We start from the raw sequence: 23,994 nt of genomic DNA, 5'->3' as shown, positions 1-23,994 counted from the left end.
AAAGTTTTATAAGAGCCCAAGAAATGCAAATTTCCTCCAATTAAGGAGGAGAGCAACTTGACTGCATTATAAGACTAACCCCTCCTCTGAATTATAAAGTACCTGTTAACCGGGAGAAATAGAGCTCCCGTGTTCCCCATTAGGGTGGCTGACCAGCCCACATCGCTGGTCGAAAGGCAACCACAATTAGCTGAAAAAAGAATTGTATTCCTAGACAGTGAGTATTTTTAATCCCTAGAAGATTTAGAATTAGTAATATTAATATTTAAGAGAAGCATGATTGGAATAGTAGTATTTTTAGTTTATGGAATCTGCATATTTGGTGCTTTAAGTATTCATAATGTTAATAACATTCAGGCTTGTGATTCTAATTTAAAATGTAAAATTGAATAACTTATTTTAACATGGTTTTAAGTTTAAAAACTTACTGTTTATATACAGCATTGGGATTGTCATGAGAACTTAAAGCTCACCATATTTATAAGTTTAATTTATTAGATTTATATAAGCTCAGGAAGGTTTGTTTGTTAAATCAGATTATCGAGGTACTTAAAAAGGAAATGGAATGCATTAAATTTTAAAATGCAGCTTAAAATGTTTTAAAGTATTTAATTAAGAGGGGCCAAATGCTGTTCAAAGGCCCTTAAAAATGATTGCTTGAATTGGCAAGACTGCTTTTCAAAGAATAGCAGGATTTGTAAGGGGAACATAAAAGCTTTTAAAGAAGACAGTTTTTTTCAATTTACAATTTTAGTCAAATAAGTATTAATTTTTAGAAACTAAAGTAAGCCACTGAATTCTCTCTTCTGTGTACAGAAACAGCCCTTGAGGAAATTTTTTTGAAAAGAACCTCTCCCTCATCATCAAGGACTTTAGACTATATTGTAAATATGGGTGTTAAGAAAAGGGGTTGTGGTCCGATTTCAATTTTTAAAGAGATCCCTTTCACATGTAAAAAGATCAAATACCTAAATTCTGCCAGAGTTAACTGGCTCCTCCTCTTGCACTGATTTCTTACCGAAATGTACTCCCTGAGCAGCTCCACGGAGGTGAACTTGGCCTGGGTCTCCGTCCCTGTCCGCAGGCACAGTTGGAGCAGCCCACTCAGCTGTGGAGGGGGCCACAAGCAGCCACAGTCAGAGCCCTGTCTGCCTTCAGGGCCGGCTTGTGAGTCACCCCTTCCGTCTCACTCAGGACCACACCAAAAGCAGGCCTGCGTTCCCAGCCAAGTGTCCAGATGTAAAGACACTCCTGTTGGGGTGTTTTGCCTTTAAACACTTCCTTTGTATTTAGAAACAAATGGTAATTATATTCTCCCTGGCACTCCAGATGGGCAGAGTCATCCCATCACAGCACTGCTCAGGCACAAGCTTCTTGGTTGGAGGGGTGGGGAACTGCTGTGAGCAGGAATTCTCCCAGGGCCTCCACACTGCTGGAAACCCAGCACTTGCAGCCACCTGGTAGGGTCCTGCACCTCTGTGCCCTCCCCGATTATCCCACCTGCATCCTGGAAGCACCTGAAACCCAATCACCACAGGTATCAGAAGTGGAAGAAAACCATCAAGCCCATCTGCTTGCTTCGGACATGAGAAACTCTAGGCTTAGACGGTGGCCTGCTAAGGTCACCCACCTTAGGCCAGGATCCCCCAGAAGCCAACCCTGAGATTTGAGGGCAAGCAGGTTGAATGGAGGTCCCCCCAGAAGATATTCCACATCCAAATCCCTGGGACCCTTGAATGCTACCTCATTAGGAAAAGGGTCTTTGCAGGTGTAATTAAGGACCTTGAGATCAAGCTGGGTTATTGGGTGGACCCTAAATCCAACAAGTGTCCATATAAGAGACAGAGGAGGAGGAGACATGAAGACAGGACAGAGACTGGAGGGATGCAGCTACAAGCCCAGGCAGCCAACAGCCACCAGATGCCGGAGGGACAAGGAACAGATTCTCCCCTAGAGCTTTCCAAGGGAACATGGCCCTAGAGACACCTTGATTCTAGACTTCCAACTTGCAGGACCACAAGAGAATACATTTCTCTGGTTTTAAGCCATTAGTTTATAATTTGTTACAGCAGCCCTAGGAAACACCTCCAGGAGGTGGACCCAAAAAGTCCCAGTAGGAGCTGGGAGAACTGAGGCACAGAGGAGGAGAGTCCGGATAGGCTTCACGGTGGGCAACTGAAGCTTGACGCCCCTGGGGGTCCTGGGAGTCCGCAAGGAACACACCTGACTTGTCCCGAGGATGCGGCTCCACCTCCCCTAACTCCCTGCAGGCATTGCTGAGGCGCTGGGAGGACTCCCCATGCCGCAGGTGCAACCTGCCTCAGCCTTGAACTGAGCACCTTCCCGCAGCAGTGGGAGGCCCGCTGGCCTGCCCTGGAAGGGGGGCCACCAACAGCACCTGCCTCAGTCGCAGCGTGGGCTAGTGGGCTGGAGGAAGGACCAGGCCTTCACAAGGTGAGCAGTGGCTGGGTGCCGGCACAGTTGGGGCTGGTTTCCCAGGGGTGAACGTGATAGACAAGACCCCTGAAGTCCCAGGGCTTGCATTCTAGTGGGCCGGCGGGATGAGACACAGGCAATGTCCAGGAACCCTAAGAATGTCAGTTATATGGTAAGATGTGAAAGAGGGGCTAGGGCTGGGCTGGGGCGTTACCTTAGTTGGGGTGATTAAGAAGATGGTGTGTGCTGAAGCATTCATGATAAGAGTCTGCCAAGCAAACTCTGGGTAGCAGCAAGGGGCCTTAACAGGAAGGAGGCAGTGTGTCCTGAGCAGGTGGATGAGGTGAGAGCAGTGTGGGTCCAGACCCTCCGAGAGCTCATCTCAGTGGGCCTCCTTGCTGCCTCCCAGCTTTACACATGCCACTGGCTTCCCATTTCTCTTAGGGCACTGGCTTTCAGCCGGGGTGATTAGGCACCCTGTCCCTGGGACATTTGGCAATGTCTAGAGACATTTTAGGTTGTCACGACCTTGGAGGCGGGAGATTCTACTGGCATCTCCTAGTTAGAGATCAGAAAGACTGCTGACATCCTGCAACACACAGAACAGCCCCTGTCAAAAAGGATTATCTGGCCCAAATGTCCACAGTGCTGCAGGCGAGAAAGCCTTTCTTAGAAGACAGGTGACACCCCTGCCCACGGCTGACAGAGCCCCGCCGACCCCTCATATCGTATTCTCCACCACCCTGCTCAGGCCACAGGAGCTTCTGAGTTCCCCAAAGGCACCAGTCTCCTGCCTACCCCCAGCCTTCCCTGGCCCCTCAGACTGAAGCACTTCCTTGGCTCCTTCTTTATCAAATTCAGGTGTCAGCTTGCAAGTCACCTCCCGGCAGAGGCCTTCCCTGACTATATGGGGGTCTAATGCTGCTTCCCCACTTACAGTCAATTACCCTGCTTCATTATCTTCATAACAGTTCAACAGTTTCTGAAGCCTCCTTATTTATTTACTTGCACACTTATTTATTCCATCCCACTTTATATCCCTTTATATCCCACTAGCATGTAAGCTCCATGAGTGCAGAGACCTGTCCAGCTTGTTCACTGCTGAACCCACAGCAGCTGGCATGGTTCCAGCTCCTGGCAGGTGCTCAGTGGACACGTCTGCTGAGTGAATGAATGAACTCTGCTCTTGAGAAGGGCATATAAGTATTTTGTTAAGTTCAAGGGTATCAGCTTCTCAGGGCCCCGGGCAGCCCTCCATGGGGTTAGAATTCCCTTATCAGCACAGTGCTGGCCCCAGGAAGTGCTCATCCTCGTCTGTGATGTTATGTGATGTTACTTTGCACTCACTTTCTGCTCTGTGGGACTTCACACCAATTTCTCATCCACCTAGGGCATCTCCTCTGTTCTCAAGGGAAGCTCTGTCAGCTGGATTTTCTGTATTCTCCAAAGGGGGGCTAATGCTCAATAAAGCTCCAAAGCCAGCTGGAGGGGAAACACCCCCTAGATCTTGAGGTGTGCAAATTCTCCAGCCTCACAGGAATGTTTGAAAACAGTCTCATAGAAAGCTGGTGATATATCCCAAGAGCATAACCTCAGTTGAGGAAAGTGGTTTCACTTGGACCAAGTAAGGGAATCTATTCAACATCATCTGTTTAATATTTTACTAGGTAACAACAAATAAAATCATCCATCAGGGCTTCCCTGGTGGCGCAGTGGTTGAGAGTCTGCCTGCTGATGCAGGGGATACGGGTTCGTGCCCCTGTCCGGGAAGATCCCACATGCCGCGGAGCGGCTGCGCCCGTGAGCCATGGCCGCTGAGCCTGCGCGTCCAGAGCCTGTGCTCCGCAACGGGAAAGGCCACAACAGTGAGAGGCCCACGTACCACAAAAAAAAAAAAAAAAAATCATCCATCAATGAGGGAAACTGCCTACCCAAGGAAAACTCATTTCCCTCACTTAACATAGAGTCCTGAGCATATATTTGTTCCTCTTCCTTTCCAAAATATTATTAAAATGATAGTACAGAGATTGCAAAAAGGAATAGACCGTTAACAGCAAGGGGCTTGGGAAGAGATATCAAGAGATATCATTGAAGGAGAGAGTTACACATTTCTGGAAGATGGAAAGAGGATGAAAGCCTTTTGATAGGATGGAGGCAGAGTGTACTGCAGGAGCTTCCAGAACCTTCTTCCAGCAGAAGTCAGAGAGGCTCCAGGTAAGAGAAGGGGTCCACAAAGAGACAGACTGAGGTGGCGTATAGACAGCTACTCCCGTTGGGCCCATTTCCTGCCCCTCCTCATCTTCCTCCCAACCAGAGGTAGCTGGGCAATTTATCCCTAGGCCAAAACACACACACACACACACACACACACACACACGCACGCGCACACACACACACACACACACTTCCCTAAAGAAAGTGGATAAATGACTTGGGGATAAATGGGGCTCCCAGAATAGTATCCTAGATAAAATATCTTTAAATCTAGCCTTTGGGTGTCTGAAGGCCAGCTCTCTGGCTGCTTTCCTGAAGTGAAGCCAGACTGTGGAAAAGTCCAACCAACCTATCCATAGTTATAAAACGTCCCATCAGGAGAGACCTACCAAGGCATATACAAAGGCAGATGAAAACATGAAAATCCAAACAAGTTTCTCAGCCTTAACCACAAATGGATCAAGAGACATATGAACAAAATCAATGGCATGAAAGAGCAAGAACCAGATGAACAAACAAACAAACAAAAAAACTGATCCTGGAAAAAACAGGTATCAGTCAAATAAGAAAGGAGAGTTTAAGAAAGGTGAGGAGCTGTAACTGATATCCTCAGAGAGATTAAAAATATGTTGCACCCATTTTAAAATGATTTGCTTAAAAACTCAGAGACTAAGAAAGAGTTTGTGGAAATTAAGTATACGAACATATGATCTTCAAATTCAAGAGAATGGCCGAATGACAAAGCAAAGGAAAATTCCCAGAATAAAGATAAAAAAACAAGAACATGGAAACTTTGAGATGAAAGAAAGGAAACATAGAGGACTGATGCAAGAAAACCAATATTCAACCAATATTCAACCAATATGAGTGACAGAAAAGGAAAACAAAGGGAAAGGAGACAAGGAAATTATCAAGAGGAGAAAAAGGAATAAAGGAGGAAAAGGAGAAATTTTTCCACTTGAAGAGAGATTTGACTTTATTCTGTTCCCAGTCTTGAACAGAATAAGTGGAAACAGACCCCCACTCAGACTCACTGTCCTGGAATGTCAGAGCACCGAGGATAAGGACTGCATGGGAACAGCTTCCAAAGACAGACGTGTGAGGTATGTAACAAGGAGCAGATGCAGACTCAGATTGGTATCAGACCCAAATGACGTGGGTTCAAATCCTGGCTCTCACACATGCCGGTGTGTGATTCTGACAAGTCTTTCTGGACCTCAGTCTCCTCACCTGTAAAACCGGGATTATGGCATCCCTACCTCATGGGTTATTGTGGGGATAAATGAGTTAATTTATGTAAAGAACTTACAACAGTGCCTAAAATGACATGTGTTTCCCTATTATCATTATTATTCCCTATTATTATTGTTTCCCTGTTATTCTTATTTTTCAAAAGAAAAACACCAAAGCAACCAAAAAGAGAAGTTGGTGATTATTTGTCATGGACATCATGGTTGCCCCCCAGCATTCCTTTCCCTCTCCCCATTGTGGGGCAGCGGTGTGTGACATGAGAGCAGCATGGGGTATGACTCCATCCTTTGGCCTAAGCCAGTCATCCGCACCCCATCGAGGCACAAATTAGTTTGGGGATGCCTCAATTAATCCAGTGAAAGTAAACACAGGGCTTTTGTTCAGTGGCTGGGGCAGGAAACGCTTTTCTCCTGCTTCCTTCCTGCTATAGCCCCCAGAGGCTGCCAGTCACCATTGCACAGCAATGAAGAAAGTCATCCCAGGAGGAGGACAAACTCAGGGGCCATGATCCAACTGTGCCTGAAGCCCATACAGGCACCAGACCTTTTAATGATGTGAACTTCACCACTGAGCTCTCCTTATTGTTTAAACCCATTGAGTTGGGTTTTCTATTATGTCCATCTTCCCTGAGACACTCTATGCCAGAGCCTCCAGGCCAGGCCCAGCCTTACACTAGGTGTTACCTGGATGATGTAAGACAATGACAAGCCTTTGGATGAAGCACTGATTGAGGAGAAACTCAGGGTCACCAACAAGGTCACAATGAAGGTGATGATGTTCATGAGGATGTCCATCCTTAGAGCAAACCACCTGAGAGCACAGTTAAAGTACAGGAGATGGCTGCAGTTTTCATCATTTAGCATCTGAAACCTAAAATTAAGAAATCAGACAAAACAGGAGGTCAGGCTGTGCTTCCACAGACTTAGGGTTAGGGCTACTGGAGAAATAGGGCGAGAGGAATTTTTACTCAAGGGCCAATGCATTCTTTTTTTTTTTTTTTTTTGTGGTACGCGGGCTTCTCACTGTTGTGGCCTCTCCCGTTGCACAGCACAGGCTCCAGACGCACAGGCTCAGCGGCCATGGCTCACGGGCCCAGCTGCTCCGTGGCATGTGGGATCTTCCCGGACCAGGGCACGAACCTGCATCCCCTGCATCGGCAGGTGGACTGTCAACCACTGCGCCACCAGGGAAGCCCCCAATGCATTCTTATATAGGAATCTCTTACAAAGATGAGCATATATTCATACTCTTTAAAATCTGCTGCCATGGGCATCTTTGATTTGCACGTATTTTGAGAAATCCTACATGGCAGTAGCATATGGTGCTGAGTGGGCTCTTTCTATCTTTCCCAGAACTGGCAACTGGAACCCACAGCTGAGAAAAAAAGGGGCTGAGAACCTCACACTCTACCTCGAAAGGACCGCTGTCTTGGAGGTAGCCACCCCCCAAAGGCCCTGTGGAAATGACCATTGACCCCTTTGATCTATACAGGGTGGGAGGTGAGGAGATCTCAATGTTTGTGATGGCAGAGGAGGGAAAAGAGGGTGCTGGATTGGTTCTCCTCCCCAGGTCAGGGAAAGAAGAGTCAAGGCAATTGTTTATAAAGGTGGAGGGAAAAAAAGAAAGCTGACATCTTGTACACCTGCTGCATGTCCCCTGAGCCAAAGAGGAGAAGGAGCACAGGGCAGAGCGACAGAGAGGTGACACCGCCGAGGGATGAAGGCGAGACCCAGCCCCGGAGCTGCTCGGTCCCCAGATGTACGGAAGGTGGGTCCTGCCCGTTCCTGCAGTTCCTAGAGTTGGGGTGCAGAGGGAAGATGGCATGTGAGGCTGCAGTCTTGATGCCACACTGATCGGCATGAGGCAAGAGGCCCCACATAAAATGAAAGCAGTGTGAGGCTGCCAGGCGGAGCTCATGGGAGGACCCGCCAGAGCCTGCCCATCGGCAGTGCCCAGCAGAGCGGCTGGGGACCTGGGTCCCGTTGGGGGCTCTCCCTGCCACACCTCATCTGCACTGGGAGCTGGACCAGAAGAAATCAGCAGCAGAAAGGAGAATGACCTGGACAGGGTGGTCACCTGAGGATGTGTCCTTCCCCACCTCCATCCCCCTGCACCAGCCTCAGAGAACCAGGCTCAGGGAAAAGGGAGAGAGTGTTTAAAAGAAAAGACTGGGTGCTTCCCAGCAGTGACCCTGCCCCCTTGCCCGACACATAGAGCAGCACAGCATGCCCACGCCAAGCCTCTGAGCAGATGGAGGGTGGGGGGCTGTGACCTGAGTACCTTCAAGATTGAAGTTTTAACTGGACTGAGCTAACCATTGACCAGAAGGGACATTAATCACAATTGCCACTGAAGGTTCCCCTGACTTACTGGGAAAGGGGCTTCATCAGAACAACTCGTAGAAATTATTAGAATAAAAACTTTCCATGCTTAAACCCCTAAAGAGTTGAGATTCCTCCATTGGTGCAGTCATGACGTCCTCGGGCATTGCTACTCCATCCTGTTCTAAACCTCCTCAAAGGATTCTGGCTGGAAGCCCCTCTGACTACCCAGGCTGGGCCCTGTAGCACCCTCCTCTCTGTTTCCACTCCAACTAATTTTTCCCAGAGCTTAGTTAAAATATTCTTCCAAACACTTTCATCTTTCTACCATGTCTCTATAAAGCCTACAAATTCAACTTACAGCTTAAGTGACTTAGGAGTCATCTGCGGTCTTACATGTGTGGTTGGTTAGGTTGTGCAGAAACAGAATCACTGGCAGGGATCGAATTGGAATTTGACCTCGAACCTCTTTTTAGTGCTGTAGCATTTTTGTCTGTTCACAGAAGCAGTACAAGTGAGAAGCCCAAGCCCTCTGGAAACTCCATGAAAGGAACGAAAGGATTAAAAGAGGGGAGAGCCCATCAATGGCATAGGGCTCGGCTCTCCTATAGGATCATTTTGGAAACCTTGGGGGAGAATCTGCTGGAAGACAAGGATTGAATCTGTTCAGTTGGTTGTGAGTTGATGAATGGCCCATGACCAGGACACTGGAAGGGTGGATGTGTGATGCAGGACTCTTGATAGATGATGTTCAGGTCACGCCAGTAACGGGGCTAGCTGCTGACTGAACTAAAGACAGGCCGGGGTGCCAGGTCCACACTGAGATTGTGGGTGGTGGGGAGAGAGAGACACAAACTTTAAAGTGTGTCTTAGGATTTTAAGGAGGGAAAGGATGGGGGTGGAAAAAGACCATCTATGTGGCAGAGAAGCTATAGATTCACCAAACTCCATCTTCTTTTCCTCCTATGGCCACAGCTGGACTACATTTCCCAGCCTCCTTTGCAGTTAGGTGTACCCATGTGACTGAACTCTGGCCAATGAGTGTGCAGAAATGATGAGTGCCTTCATTGGGGTCCTCCACCCACATCTCTCCTCTTACCTTCCAGTTAGACCAGAGGATCCTGGAAGGGTCCCCAAGGCCCTCAGGATGGAAAAGCCCCAGATGGAGAGAGGCCATGTAACTGAGTGTGGAGCAGAATTCCCTACCCCTGCCCCATGGACCCCCATTCAGGTGTGGCTTGACGAAGAATAAATATGTATTGTGTTAAGCCCCTAAAATTTGTAGTTGTTTGTTACCACAGTGAGCCTACTGTGATTGATACACACTAATTATATGTGATTATATGGTGTTTTTGAAGTTTGGAGCTGGAGGACTCCAGAGAAATTTATTAATCTAGTCCCGACATTTTAAAAAGAAGAAAACTGGTCCATCTACGAAGTGAGATGTAATGTCTTTAAAAATGACTCTTACAAGGAATATGTAATAACACGAAAAATGCTATTTAAAAATAAAACAAGACAAAAATGATTGTAAATACTTCAGAAATAGAAAAAAAGAAAAGACTGGAAGGAAATACACAAAAATATTAATAGGATTTGAGTTGGGGGTCCATGGGTGATTTTTTGTTTTTTTTCTGTTTTCTCCTATTTTCCTGAACTGAACACATTTTACTTTTAGGGAGAAACAAATAAAACATGTAAAGCCCTGTACTGAGGTTGTCATTGGATGAGCTCGAGTCTTTGGGGGCCTCGGACACTGGGGAGAAAGGCCTAGTGTGTGAGGGGCACCTCCTCCGTTCTACTGGCTCTCCGTCCACAGTCAGGCCGCGCCACCCGGACTTCCCTCCTCAGAGCCAGAGCAGCCGGCGTTTCTGGGCCTCCCGCTGGGGCTGACAGGGAGCAGAAGCCCTGGGCCAGGCCCTGCCCAGGACTGACTTGCTGACGCAGTCCTCCCTCTTGTTGTAGGCGTGGATGGTTCCCAGGCCCTGCATGGACGAGGCTACGTGGGAGAACCAGGGGGACCAGCTGACGCTCTCGACCTTCTTGAGCTCCTGGACTCCTCTGTGAAAAATGCTGCGGGGGCTTCCCTGGTGGTGCAGTGGTTGAGAGTCCGCCTGCCAGTGCAGGGGACGCGGGTTCGTGCCGCGGTCCGGGAAGATCCCACATGCCGCAGAGCGGCTGGGCGCGTGAGCCATGGCAGCTGAGCCTGCGCGTGCGGAGCCTGTGCTCCGCAACGGGAGAGGCCACAACAGTGAGAGGCCCGCGTACAAAAAAAAAAAAAAAAAAAAATGCTTTGGGAAAACCAAGTGTGGCCCGGAGGGCCCCAAATGGGGTCTCCCAATACTCCCCGCAGCTCACACAAATCCAACTGGGCACTCAAGACATTTAAGACGGACGGTGCTATCTAACCAGGGAGAAGGGGCTTAGCCCGCCATTCTCCTCTTGGGGGGGGCCCATCCCTGTGTGTGAGGGTGGGGTCTCAGAAATTTGAGCCACTCCTTCCTGTGGTCTCAGTTCTGAAGGCTTCTTGCAGCATGTGTCTCGCTGCACGAGCTGTGACTCTCTTCTTTGAAGACTAGTGTTTTTCACACAGTGCAGCCCCTAAATACAAGCCAGCTACTTCTGGGTACCCGACCAAAGAAAAAGGGATCTGTTCCAATCGTGGAGGAAAATCTGGATCTGGTGTGTCAACTGCCAATATGCGATCTTCTAAAGACATTTTCTAAGGTAATTTTGAACAACATTTGAACATTGTCACCTCAGGAGCTGATTTTAAAACCAAATGCTCCAGGGGATGTAACTCCCCCAGGGCCCCGGTGAGTGCGAGACCACTGCCCTCGGCACGCACATTGGCAGCTGGCCCGTGACAGCGAATCTGATCTGGACTCCAGGCTCAGCTGACACTCACCCAGGGGAGAGGAAGGGAAACCTCATTCAGAGCTCAAATGATTTAGTTGGAAACATTGGGTAACTCAGTCTGGATCAGCCTGATCTGGCCTGTCTTGTAGCAAGAAGTAGGGGTGCAGGGCAGAGAAAAACTTTTTACTAAGTAAGTCAACAGCACAGAGGGGAGAACAGACAGGAACAATGGTCAGATAAACACACAGATTACTAAAACAAACACCAGCCCAAGGAATCCATTTTAAGAAGTGGCACCCAGGACCTGTTATGGTTTGTAAAGGACTTGCAGAAATTATTTGTATTTGGTCGCTGCAATAAATTCGATCTGGACACTGAGGCCCATGGGTCCTTTCTCAGAGTCACGAAGGAGGCAGTGGGAGACTGAAGCGAGAGCCCGGCTCCCCCAACTCCCAGGGCACATGTGCTAGTTCCCATGGCGACGCCAGCTTCGGCCAAGGATGTGGAGTCAGCCTCTCTGACCATGCATCCCTACACGCACATTCCCCACTGTCTGTGGCATCATCTGTGGACTTGATCCACAACCTTGAACCATCCAAAATCAAACCGGTAATCTTGATCACCCCCAACTGCGTCTCCTCCTGTATCACTCATATCTGTCTTCACAGCACTCCCCATCTTGGACTCATCCTTGGCCTCTCCCATCCCCCAACCCCAACGGACTATCTGTGAAATGGCTCCCGAATCCACCTCTTTTCTGTCCTGACTGCTGCTGCCTATGTCTCAGTTCTCACTCAGATTCTATATTGCAAGAGTCTCCAATCCTATAGCTTTGTCTCAATCTTTCTGTAGCTTCATCCACCCTCCACACTGTGCAATGGCCGCAGCAATATTTCTAAAACTCAGCTCTGAGTGTGATGTTCCTGCTTACAGGTGGACGTGGGTCTACGATTTGTGGGCTGAATCCTTGCAATCTGGGCACCCTCTTCAAGACCCTCCGTGTCCAGACCAGGGCTGGGCACATTTAGGAACGTGATAAACATTTCGTTGAGTTTTATAGAAACTCAAAGTTTGTATAATATTGTGTTCCATTTCTAATTTACAAGACACTTATTGATCCTCTGAGAACCCTTGCAGAACAGGCGAGGCGCATGTTCCAATGATTACCATTTTAGAGATAAGGAGACTGAGGCCTGCAGCGTTCCTCTGACATCTCCAAGGTCCTCCAGCTAGTTTGGCAGCAGAGCTGGGACCCTGTTGCAAATTTCAACTGATTTCCAATCCTTAGCCCTCATGCAATACCCAGCAGGCTGCCTGCTGAGAACTCCAGCTCGCCCAGGGCGAGGGAGGGCCTGAGGAGCTGGGTTTCCAGGAAAGCTGGGACCTATGCTGCCCTCCTGCTTTCCCCCAGGGTGGGTGTGAAGGTGGGCACGGGGACCCCTCAGTGCCAAGCAGCCAAGGCCTTTCTCTCACCACATCAGTGGCCAGGTGGGGCTGTTTCTCAAAGCTCGGAGAGACTGGTCTCCTCTATCCTCCAGCAGCAGGAATGGCGAAGCCCAGCGGTTAAGAACATAACAGCAGGTAGACAGCAACCACGGTCGCTCATTTCCTGGCCTGGGACCGGTGACTTAATCTCCCAGCCATATCCACCCCTCCGCGTTGCTCTGAGGCTCAAATGCCAGATGTATGCCGAGCACTTAGCACATCACCAAAAATCAACGTGCTCCACCATTCAGAGAAGACAGCAAGGACTCAGTACCACCGGATACTACCGGGTCACTGCACAGGGTTAACCAAATATGCATAGGTTTCGTGTGCTCCTCTTTAAATCATGCACTGACCTACCGTAAAAGAATGAAGAAGCCTACAGCCAGGCCGGCCAGGACTAAAAGGACAGCAGGAAACACAGCAGCCAGTATCACGAGGATAAACGGCACCATAAAAAACCGCTGCAGAAAGTTCTCGGCATGAAACGGCAGCCTCACATCCAGCTCGTTCGTGTCCTCGGAGAAACGGTTCATTAGCCAGCCGGAGGGAGTCCTGTCAAAGAGACTCATCGGGCTCTCCAGGATCTGTGGGCGACGATGGAGGGTCAGGGGCTAGGTGCCTGTTTGGTGACCCCCACCCCTGCCCCGTCCGGCGCTCCCTGGGGCTGGGATCGCGAGCCAGGCCTGAGGTTTTTTCTGGGGGCCAACACAATGTGCCAGGCCGTCCTGGGAAAGCGAGAATGCGGCCCTTTCTCGCCACCACCGTGGATGAGAGTGACCGTGGAGGGGTTCAGCCTCCTTGGAGGAGGGAGGGATTTTTTGCCCAGGGCAATAAAAGGCCAAGTTCCCCTGTGTGTGTGTGGCGGGGTGGGATGGGGGGCACACCTGTGTGCTCCGGCCAGGGCCCTCCATGGCAACAGCGGAATGAAGAGGGGGCCTGATGTCCTCAGAGCTCCTTGGATCAGGAGATGCCCTCTGGGCCTGCACGCGTCTGCTCCAGGGCAGTGTCCCAGGGAGACCTTCGTGACCACTCACACCTTCACCCCCAGCCCTGCCTGGGCCCATGACACACCCACAGCTCCCTGAAGTTTGCCTTTGCAGTTGATAAGTAGATACTGGGAGACTCTTCCCAGACTCGACTATAAGCTCCGTGAGCAGTGTCCACCCCAGAGCGGAGTACAGTGTCTGGCACATCGCAGGTGATCAATAAACCCCACTGACTGATGTACCGATGCACAGGCAGCCCCTGGGGCGCAAGATGGGGAGCCTGTACCTTGTCAAACACTCGGTCGTGCTGTGAGAAGGATGCCATCAGCGTGGTCTTGGTGAAAGTGAAGCCTTGGCTGATACCAAACACCAGCACGGACACCATGCTCCCTGCGAACGCCCACTGGTACACGCTCGGCCCGGTGTCTGCCTGCACCGGGCCCACCTCGCACGTGCTCATGATGCCGTGAGGCCCACACGTCATCTTGGGAGGAAAACAAGAGGCACCAGGAATTGATCAACTGTCAAAAGAATGGGAATTTTTCAGAGAATCTTTCCAGGGAGAAGAAACTAAAAAGGAGTGCATAATTGTTAAGAATGAGTCAGTTCCCTGTGGGGACTCCTGAGCTTTGCATGGTCCTCCTGCTGGGCCGCTGGGCCCCCAAGGGCCCCTGGCTGACGAGGCTTAGCACAGCCAGTGAGAAAAGCAGAGCAGACAAACCAGACTTGTACAGGGCAGTCATCTCAGAAACCAACTGCACCTCAGGAGACCAGAGGTGATGCTGGGCCAGGAAAATCACAGAAGCAACAATATCTGTGTTCCATACGCTGGCCGAGCAACACTCAGGCAGCCCAACAGGCCAGGGAATCAGAGACCTGCTGGCAGAAACCACCAGGCCTTCGGGGAGACTCAGGCGCTTCTCTGTATGATGGGCCAGCGCCCCCCCAGGGCCCTCTGCCTTTCCTTTTCTCAGGGTGCACCTAGGAGGGCGCTGGTCCACTGCCCTGGAGTCGGCGGTGGGAGGAGGGAGCCTGATGAACCAAGGGCTCTGGGAGGATTCAAGGAGACCACACTTGGCTCCATCTTGCACGAGGAGAACACGTGTTTTTGCCTGCATTTCTGGAGGGAGGCCATCTCCTCCTCCTGAAAAACTGGCAGTTTTGCTTTTCTCTGAGCCATGTGCTAAAAGTCAAGACTGCCTTTGGGGAGCGAACAAGCATCTTTCTTCTAAATGCCATTTTGCTTCTTACAGCAATAGCGGAAACGTAAACCAGAGGCTGATGGATGAACATCCGTAAAAGCAAAAGCATCCCTGGGGAGCTAACTGACCAAAGGACCATCTTGAAGAGGAGGTTTCGCTGCGCTGTGGGCTATGCCCACAGTGTCTGGTGGTGGCGCCAATGCGTGGGTCAGCCGTCATTGCTGCTGCCCAATTAGAATGGCACTGGCCTACTGGGGAGGCACCACGCATAGGGAGAGGCTCCGCTCTGACTCACCCCTTGGGTTCTCCAAGGAAAGGGCTCTTCATGAGCAAGCAGGGATCTGGGGGACATTCCAGAGATGGCTCTCTTTTTGCATGGAGAAGGCCACCCCTTGGCTTCTCCCCTTGGGACTGGTCTCAGGAAGCTATGCCAAACTCCAGGAGGGCAATTGCATCCTCTCCCCTGCGCATGTCTTCCCAGGACCTCCTCCCTTTGGTTGTCATAGCAACAGAACTGTACCAAAATGTAATCTTGGAGGATGGGCAGGCAACCCCACAGCATTTCCTGGGGCTCCAGGAAAGCTTTGAAACCATAGGCCAAAATCTGGGAGAGTTTCCAGCAAGCTTGAGGGAGAGCAGATTTATCCGTCCTTCCCAGGAGGGGCTTGGCCTAGATGAGAGCTTGGGAGGCAGAGAGAGGCCCCCCAATGGCCCTACAGCACATCCAGGGACCCCGTCTGACTTTTGAATGTCTTATTCCTGTAGGGGAGCAGAGCCAGGTAGAAATCTCTGACACCAGACAGTGTCCATGACAAGATGCCAGTTTCTCTTCAGAGGCAAGAAGACAGAAATCTGTGTTAGGCTTCCCGAGCCCTTCCCAGACACTCCTCAGAGGTGCCTTACAACAGAGGTCGCAGAACTGACCCTATCCTGCATGTGCACAGCTCCAGCCACGCTGCATTGGCTGGCACAAGCTTTTCCGCCAATCCTTTAACATTTGAACGTGGCACATACAAATTTGGATGCCCTGCTTGTCTTGAAAAATCAAAGGGGATTTCAGAAGTTGAGTTGTGTAGTGTAAGCAGCTCACCTCAGCCTCGTGGAGAGGGCTGTGGAAGGCTCATTGTATGGTGTTCAGACTCTCCATTAGCAACTGACTCAGCATTTCCCAAAGCCAAAAGGGAACTCAGCGGTGAGCCCTTGTTTAACCAGACACCCAGCCACACGTCGCTGAAGATAGAGCTGCCGATCATCACGAGGAAGAGAGACCCCGGAGAGAGGAAGTACCCTGCAGGGGAGGATAGAGGGCCAGGGGTTACAGAGGCCAGGGGGCTGTCGGGGACTCCTCTTCCTTGGGTCCAACCCTGGTGGGAAAATCAAAGCCTGTAGGAAAATGGCCTCTACCCCGGGAACCACTTTCTAGGCTGATGTGACAAGTCTGAGTGTTAGGTCCCTGAACCCCCCATGGGAGCATCTGTTCCACCTGGTTGGAACATGGGTCCAAATGGTCAACATATTAAAAAAAAAAAACCACCACTATTCACTTTAATAGATATGACTCAGTATTTTAAAACAAACAAAATCCCAGTCTTGCTGAGGGGAGACAAGGAATGAAACGCTCAGGGATGTTTTGCTCATGGAGATGACTCTTGCACTGAAGGCAGGCAACGAGTGGGTGGCTGCTGTCCTCAGCGATTAGAGAGCGAGGTTACAAGAACCACAGCTGGGTCACGCTGCTGCTCACTCAGTTTCAATAAAGAGAGTCTGGCAGCTTTAATGGAGATAAAGGATGATTCCATTTAAAAGGCTGTTTTATCAGACTTTAGATTTTTAGGAGGAAAGAATAAAAGCACTGATAAATGACCCTAGCATAAAGAGAGTAATTGTTAAAGAAACCATAAAACATGAACCCAACAGTTTAAGAAAGAATTTTTTAATGCAAATTAAATCAAGAAACCCGTTGTTTTCTACCGAACCTCCAGAAGCATTAATGTACGTGTGATAAGTTTTCCAGGTCACGGTTCCTCCCCGGGGGGACTCAGTCTGGATGAGCTGGTGCAGAGGAACGGTGGGGACAAACACAAGTCCTGCGGCGCTCCCGGCAGGGCAGGCCCCCTCCCGCCCACTCCCGACCACCACTAGGGCCAACTGCCATCCTTTCTTCCGCTAGCCCTATGCTTTGAAATTTCCAACATACTTTTGCTCATTTTGTTTTATTTGGTCCTCATTACAGCCCTGTGAGGCAGGTGATTTTCAGTGTTTTGAGAAATATATTTATTAAGCACCTACTACGTGCTCAGCCCTGGGGAGACAGGGGTTGTCTTGATCTAGTTCTGCAGAAGCAGATCCTAAGAAGAGGATGTGAATGCATGCAGTTTACTCCAGAGCTAAAGGGTACAGGGAAAGGAAGGCAACAATAAAAGGTATCTCATCAAGGCAGCAGCACCCGTGGGCGATGGGAGCTTAACCCAGCACAGAGAAATCTCAGGCTGGGACAGAACTACAACTCAGAGGTCTTTCTCGTGATCAGCGGGATCTGGGATGTTTCTACACAAACTCCCGTTGGCTGTTGGGTGAGGGCTCTCCCCAGGGGCTAATTCCCCAGCACTTCTACCTTGACCTGCAGCTGGCAGCTACGAGAGAGCCCCAGGCAAAGGGATGCAGGTATGGCAGCTGGGTGTTGGGTTGTGTGCGCAGAAGTGCTAAGGGCACCCACACCATCTACTACAGGGCCAACAAGAAGGCATCTACCATGGAGCTCACACCATGAGAAGAAACCTGGGGCATCCTCCCAGGTGGATTCCTGATTCCCTCCACGTGGCTGTCCCAAGTCCTCTCCGTTTCCCAAAGGGTGAGGGCAAATGACTGTCAAGCTCTCGTTGAAACAGCTTTCAGAAGTGCAGGGAGGCTGCCTAAGAGCTCCCAGAAGCCAGGGTTGAATGCACGTCTCTTCCCTCTCCTACACAGAGGAGCATGAAAATGTCCACTCCAAAGCAGCATGCTGTAGTTATACCTGGCTCTTGTAAACAGAGATAAATAGAGCCAGACAAGGGGGCCCCCCTTCGCAGGGCTCTCTGCATCCTGTGCTGGCAAGGAAAACTGTCCCATCTCAAAGGCGCCTCCACGAATAGAGCTGCCATTATCCTCTCTGCCTGGGAACCCTCGCGCTTCTTTGAAATGTTCAGCCTGACTTTCACTCATTGTGTCTCCCTCTGGGGCTGCAGCATGAGGGGGTCACCTCGATGGGTCGGCAGAGCCTAACGAATGGCACCCTAGAGCGTAAAAGGAACTGTCAGATCCCCTTGCAGCCCCCGCCCAGTCAGCCGTGCTGCTGATGCTCTGCTCACCTTCGCTGCCCTTGGAAAATGCCCTCGTGCCAGCCCAGTGGGCTGTCACCTTCAACCCTTCCCTTCCTATAGCTCTCAGAGCATTTAATTTCACACTTTCCCTTTCCTCTCCAGAGAAGGGGCATGAGGAGGAGAAGAGGGGCAGGATTTACTCTCCCCACAGGACCCCAAATCCTGAGCAGCCTGGAGCTTCCCTGGGAAAGCGTGGAAGAGACTACAGGCCCCCCCACTTCAGCCTTGGCCGCCTCCAGAGTGATAAAAATATATTGTCTTTCCAAATGGGCACGCATTTGTCACAAGCACCATTAATGGTGCCAACTTTCATCGATAAGAAGACTCACATTTTTTCCCTGCATTTTAGCATCTCTGAAATCAGGATGTGTCCCATTCGGTAGTATGCCACATCATCTAATTGGCAGAGACTTTTCTTAGTGCTACATAAAACGATGGTGCTCGCAAAATGGATGGCATCTTAAATTTGATCAAATATGCTAAGGGTTTTTTTCAGCTACACATTTTTGAGGGACCTTGCTGTGGGCACTTTGAGCTAGGGGTATTTTGATCTCTGCCCTCTCAGTGCCCAGTGAGGGGCAGGGCACAGAGTAGGTGCTCAACAAATGTTGACTGGATAAAGGGATGGAAGGCAACAGAGTCTAAGGAGGAGAGACAGCTCGCCAAGTTTATCTCCCACATCTCTCCTCTCTGCCTTCCTGGAATTGCCTGATGCCCTCGAGCCCAAGTCCTCCCCTTTCCCCTCCTCGTCACCAGAGTGTCCCTGGCAAACTCCTACATATGCTTAAAGGACCAGTCCAAAGTTCACCTCCTCTGTGAAGCCCTCCCTGACTTCTCACTCCCACCCCAGCTCCCCATTACTCTTATCACAGTTTCCCATGATTATCCTCTTGCAGGTGGCTCCCACCAGACCAAAAGATTCCGAGGACAGGGGCATATTTTCTTTCTCTCCCCAGCCTAGCTTAGTGCCTGGCACATAGTAGAATGTTGAGTCCTTTTGTGGAAAGAATGAATAACCTTATCCCACCTCAGTCTCTTCACGGTTGCACAATTCTTTCTCAATGCTCCCCATAAAGACTGGGAAACATCTCCTGTGTGCACTTTTGCGTGTAATTAATCTCTGTGCATTGCTTTGATCTTTCCAACTAAGCATCATCATCATCATAACAACAACTACTGAGGGTTACTATATGTCGGCACTGTGTTATTCATTCTATGTACAGTTTCTAATGTAATTTTTGCAAGAACCTATGAAGTTGGTACTCTTATTTCCCCCATTTTATGGATTAAGGAACTAAGGTTCCGAGTGGCCAAGTACCTTGCTTCAAAGTCATAAAACTAGTAAGTGGTTGAGCCAGAATTTGGACTCAGGCAGTTGAGCTCCAAGGCTCACACTATAGTAAACCACATAATTCTAGCTGCCCCAAAGGACATACAGTGTGCCTACACTTCTCTGTCCCAAATGGTAGGTGCCCAGCAAATAGTTAAGAGTAGGTAACTGAGGGAATGAAAAGTAAATACCTTTTATGTCTACAGACTCTGATTCTGTTTCAGGTTCTTTTCCATCATGTTTCTCATCTCTGGAGCCAAAACTAGGGTGAGAAATAAGGAGAGATCTGTGTCCACTCGTGAGCCATGGGTGATAATAGAGGCGTGATTGGAACTCTGATTGTACCAGTTTCTTCATCTCTCTCAGCAGGGCTCTCCTTAAGGGCTTCCACCACTGCTGCATCCTAAATGTGCTCAGGATCCTGGAGACAAAATGAAATTCCTCTGAAAATGAAATGAAAGAACTTCTCCAGGCCAGAAATCATGAGGGAAGGCACCCAATCTTTTGCACCCAAGGCCAAAGAGTTTTACCTTGAATTTCAACCCTCAGAGGTTGTGAATCAGTTTTGCATAGAGTCCTCTCTCCTCCATTAACTGTTCCCTTTTCACAGATCTCTCCATCTTCCAACAAGATGACTTCGTCACGACACTCCAGGAACTGCAGAGGTATTAAAGCAATCTACAACGAGCTCCTGCCTTGGAAGAGAGAGAAGAGAGCCGTGCCAGACTCCCGTTCAGCAGCGTCCCAGGCTCATCTGGGCCAGGGGTTCTCAACCTTGGCACCACCGACATTGAGGGCCATATAATTCTTGGTTGGGGGGTGGGGTGGGGTGGGGACTGACCTGTGCATTGTGGGATATTTAGCAGCCTCCCTGGCTTCTACCCACCAGATGTCAGGAGCACCTCCTCCCCCAGGTGTGACAAGCAAAAGCGTTTCCAGACATTGCCCAGTGCCGGCTAGGAGGCAAAACGGCCCCCAGTTGAGAAGCACTGATTTAGTGCCCATGGGTCTCATGAGTATAAAAGAGACCTTTGGTTGCCACCGTGAAGCATACTGAGCCTTCCTTTGTTATTGCTTCCTATGTGAGCTGCTGTGCTGAGAAATCTCATCATGGAGACTTGGGAGTATGAAATTGACAAAGTCCCTGCAGCCAAGGTTTGGTGGAGAGGGGAAATATGACCTCAGAGATGGCTTCCCTCTGTTGTAACATTACAAGCCCACCTCATCATCCTCATCTAGGCTACAGGTGATGTAGCCTACCGTGCAGTCTCCGGCCTCCAGGCCACACGACCTGGCCTGAGGAGTTTACACCAGCTTTATCTGTACAATAAAAATATAGCCGCATTTCATGATAGCATCCTACATTTTGCCCAAAGCACTTCTGTTTTTCTAATTTGAGTTCCCTTCATTTCCATAACATGCCTGAAATCAAAGAGTTGCTAAGAGGAGTTTCCTTTCATTTTGGAATGAGACCAAGCCCTCCCCATAGGATCAGCCCATCTAGGGGCAGGAAGACCCTCTTAGAGGTGGACAAGATGCTGTGAGATCTAAGATGGTTCGGCCAAAACATGGCCTTGAAATACAGGTCTTTCCCCTGTGCTTTGGGGTTCGCCCAAGGTCAAATCTACCTTTGATGCTCTTGATTGAAACCCTGAAAGAAGTAGCTGCATTCGGTCATTGTGCATCTGATTGGGTTTGCGGGGAAGAGGGTGGTGCCCCAAAGGCCAAATGACAGCAGTTTCGCTTGGCTTTGGACAGCTCCAGCCTTTCTGCGTCCTTTGTACTAACTGCCCTGTCCACTTTCCCAGACAGCCCAAGGAGGGACAGTCTGGCTTTTAATGTCCAGTTGAGACACTTTCCGACAGAGCCATTTTCCTGAAAATCACCTCTCACCTTTGCACAGCATCTTCTAACTTTCAAAGGCCGATCTCGTCTCCTATCTCTCAGTCTCCCACAACCCAGTGAAGAAAGCAGGCAGCATTATTATCAGCCCATTTCTCAGATGTGGAAACTGAGGCACAGATGTAAGGACACACATTCCAGCCCCTGAAGTTCCTGGTGCAGCCCCTCTGGCCAGCAAGCTCCCAGTTCTCTCCAGTGAGACTAGGTGTGATCTGAGCAGCTTTGTTCTGCAAACTCACGAAATCTGGCCCTGGGTTGGATTTCAGTGGCAGGCCAGCGGCCTCATTTCATTTGTTTCCTCAAGTAATAGAAGGGCAATCGTCCAGCCTGAGCACCGGGAAGCATACAGATTGCCTGTGGGCCCCAGAGTAAAAGCAGCCCGAGAAGTGTTCTGGAAAAGCCCACAGGCTCCAGGTCCGGGCTCTGAGCGCCTCCTCCCCAACAATTGATGGCCAGACTGAGACTCCAGTGCCATCTGGTGGCTGCCTGTATTTTTCAACACACAAAAAGTAAGATGAAATGACCTTGGTGAAAAATAGAGTCTCTGAGGCCTCCTGGGTTCTTGCCTGAGTTCATACCGCTGGTGAGTGAGGGTCAGAGACTGGGCCAGGGCCAAGGTCACATTCTCCCCCCTTGAGGACTCCTGCAAAGACAGCTCTGACCCACATCCGTCAGGTGCCAGGAGTCTCCCTGTGCACCCCCAGGACTCCAGGAGGACAGCCCTCCCTGCTACACATGGTCTCCAGGGACTGGACCCTTGCACTGCAGAACTGTGGTCACCATATTTAGCACCCTAGATGGGCGAGAGCCCGTTCCCAGTCACCTCATGGGGGCCCAGAAGAAATCCAACCTTCTCCTCACCCTGGTCCCTGCCCAGCAGAGGAACGAGGAGGTCTTGTCTGCACCAGCCCAGCTGGATGCTTCCTGGAGGTGACAGATGCCACTCAGAGGAAACCTGAGCAATCCCCACACACAAAATTCAGATGCTTGGAGCTTATTCTGAGGTCTCTAGCTCTCAGCAAACAGAGGCAGAGGCTGGGGGCAAAGCCACAGGTATAGGAAGGCCTGGTTTTCCTAGGTCTTGAAGAAACTTTTTCCTCTTTGGCCAGCCCTTCTGGCCACTGACAGAGGAGGCTAAAGATGCTGGCTACAGCATCCTGTAGCCATGGCAACTTCATTTGCTGCCAGCTCTCATCCCAGCTTGACTTACCTTTGCAAAGGCTGAGAGTCCTGCCTCTTACCCCTAGTTTAATGTTTCCCCACAGGTGGCAGGAGAGTCAGAAGACAGGACTTCTGCTGCCTCTGTTCCAACTGACCTCTCATTACAGGCCAGTCCTGTGGGCTCTCTCCTCCTGCAGGGGACGCACACGCATGTGCGTGCACACGCATGTGCATGCACACGTACACACACACACAGAGCACATCTCTGGGGAGTCACTGTAGGACAGGGGTAACCTGGCTTATCTCAGGGTAGAGAGGGGTCCTGGATTCCCACCAGGCATCCAGAACCCTTTACATGGGGCTGACACTGTAAGAACTGTCCCCACCCTGCCAAATTCCCAAGCTCATTCAGGGGATTCAGTCAGTCCCTTTCCTGGGCAATATTCATGTTCCTAAGCCTGAGAGCGTGGCTCTGGGCAGGGAGAAGCTTCTTGCCTTAGTTCTGAAGTCCTGGTCTCCAGCATTTTTCCCCTGGGGAGTGATGCCAGGGGTATCTGGGCCTCTCATCAAGGGATCTGTCATCCCCTGCCACCTCAGGCCTGCCCAGCCCTTGCGGGAGGAAAGGTTGGTCTAAGTGTTCCTACCCGACTTCCCATCTCCCCACCGTCAGTGGTCCAGAGCTGGAGAAGGTGCCCCGTGTCCACCCCATAGGTAGGGGTCAGTGGTCCAGAGCTGGAGAATCTCCCTCTGATGGAGGAAAGGTCTTGGCCCCACTGAGCCCAAAGGCAGGGCAACGGAAGCCGTGCACAGAGAGGAGCAGGCAGGGCCAGGTGCGAGCCAGGATGGCCAGGGACGGTCACGGTGTCTCCTGTGCACCTCTCCCCTTCCCTGACCTGGTCCAGGTGAGGACAACAGGTTTAGGCAGAAGAAGAGACTCTGTGAGCATCAAGTGCCGCACCCGTTTCATGACCTCATGGGTCCTGCTGGTCCCAGTCACCTGCAGCTGGTGGGTCACCAGGACGACGGTCTTCCCCCTGAGCACCTTCTCAATGCACTCCTCAAAGATGTGCTTCCCCACGTGGGCGTCCACGGCCGACAGCAGGTCATCCAGCAGGTAGATCTCATGGTTCAAGTAGACGGCTCAGGCCAGGCTGATCCTCTGCCTCTGCCCCGCAGAGAGGTTGAGGCCCTGCTCCCCGATCTGCAGACAAGGGCAATGCTACTTACTTACTGTCCACCACCAGACTCCATTCCCCACCCTGCAGTCCTTGGGGACCAGGAACTTCCTGAAGCTTCTCTAGATCTTCTGCAGACTGCTCATCACCCCTTTATAGGAACCCCCTGGCCACACCAGCTACCCTGGAAAGCTCCACTTCTGCAGGAAGCCTGGTGGGCAGTGGCAAACAGGGAAAAGTTCCTTCCAGTGTTGAGCGAGAGGCACCTGGCTCACAACAGCCCCATCCCAGTGCAGTCCTGTAGGGAGGG

The 23,994-nt window shown here is 50.4% G+C and overlaps 1 protein-coding gene across 1 annotated transcript in view; it reads right to left on the bottom strand.

Moving 5' to 3' along the window:
- The window catches only part of ABCC12 (ATP binding cassette subfamily C member 12), a 59,293-nt gene that overhangs the window by 5,616 nt on the left and 29,683 nt on the right, over nt 1-23,994 (bottom strand). The window contains 13 exon segments of the mRNA XM_049703680.1: nt 1,019-1,108; nt 6,585-6,771; nt 10,158-10,295; nt 12,927-13,153; nt 13,842-14,044; nt 15,953-16,045; nt 16,734-16,844; nt 19,638-19,697; nt 19,700-19,708; nt 19,792-19,867; nt 19,977-20,040; nt 20,042-20,103; nt 23,507-23,710. Coding sequence (XP_049559637.1) covers nt 1,019-1,108; nt 6,585-6,771; nt 10,158-10,295; nt 12,927-13,153; nt 13,842-14,044; nt 15,953-16,045; nt 16,734-16,844; nt 19,638-19,697; nt 19,700-19,708; nt 19,792-19,867; nt 19,977-20,040; nt 20,042-20,103; nt 23,507-23,710 — 1,524 coding nt within the window.

Source organism: Orcinus orca, chromosome 20 (assembly GCF_937001465.1).
Source record: "Orcinus orca chromosome 20, mOrcOrc1.1, whole genome shotgun sequence".
In the NCBI taxonomy this organism is placed as follows: Eukaryota; Metazoa; Chordata; class Mammalia; order Artiodactyla; family Delphinidae; genus Orcinus; species Orcinus orca.
This window is presented reverse-complemented; position numbering and strand designations above follow the sequence as displayed.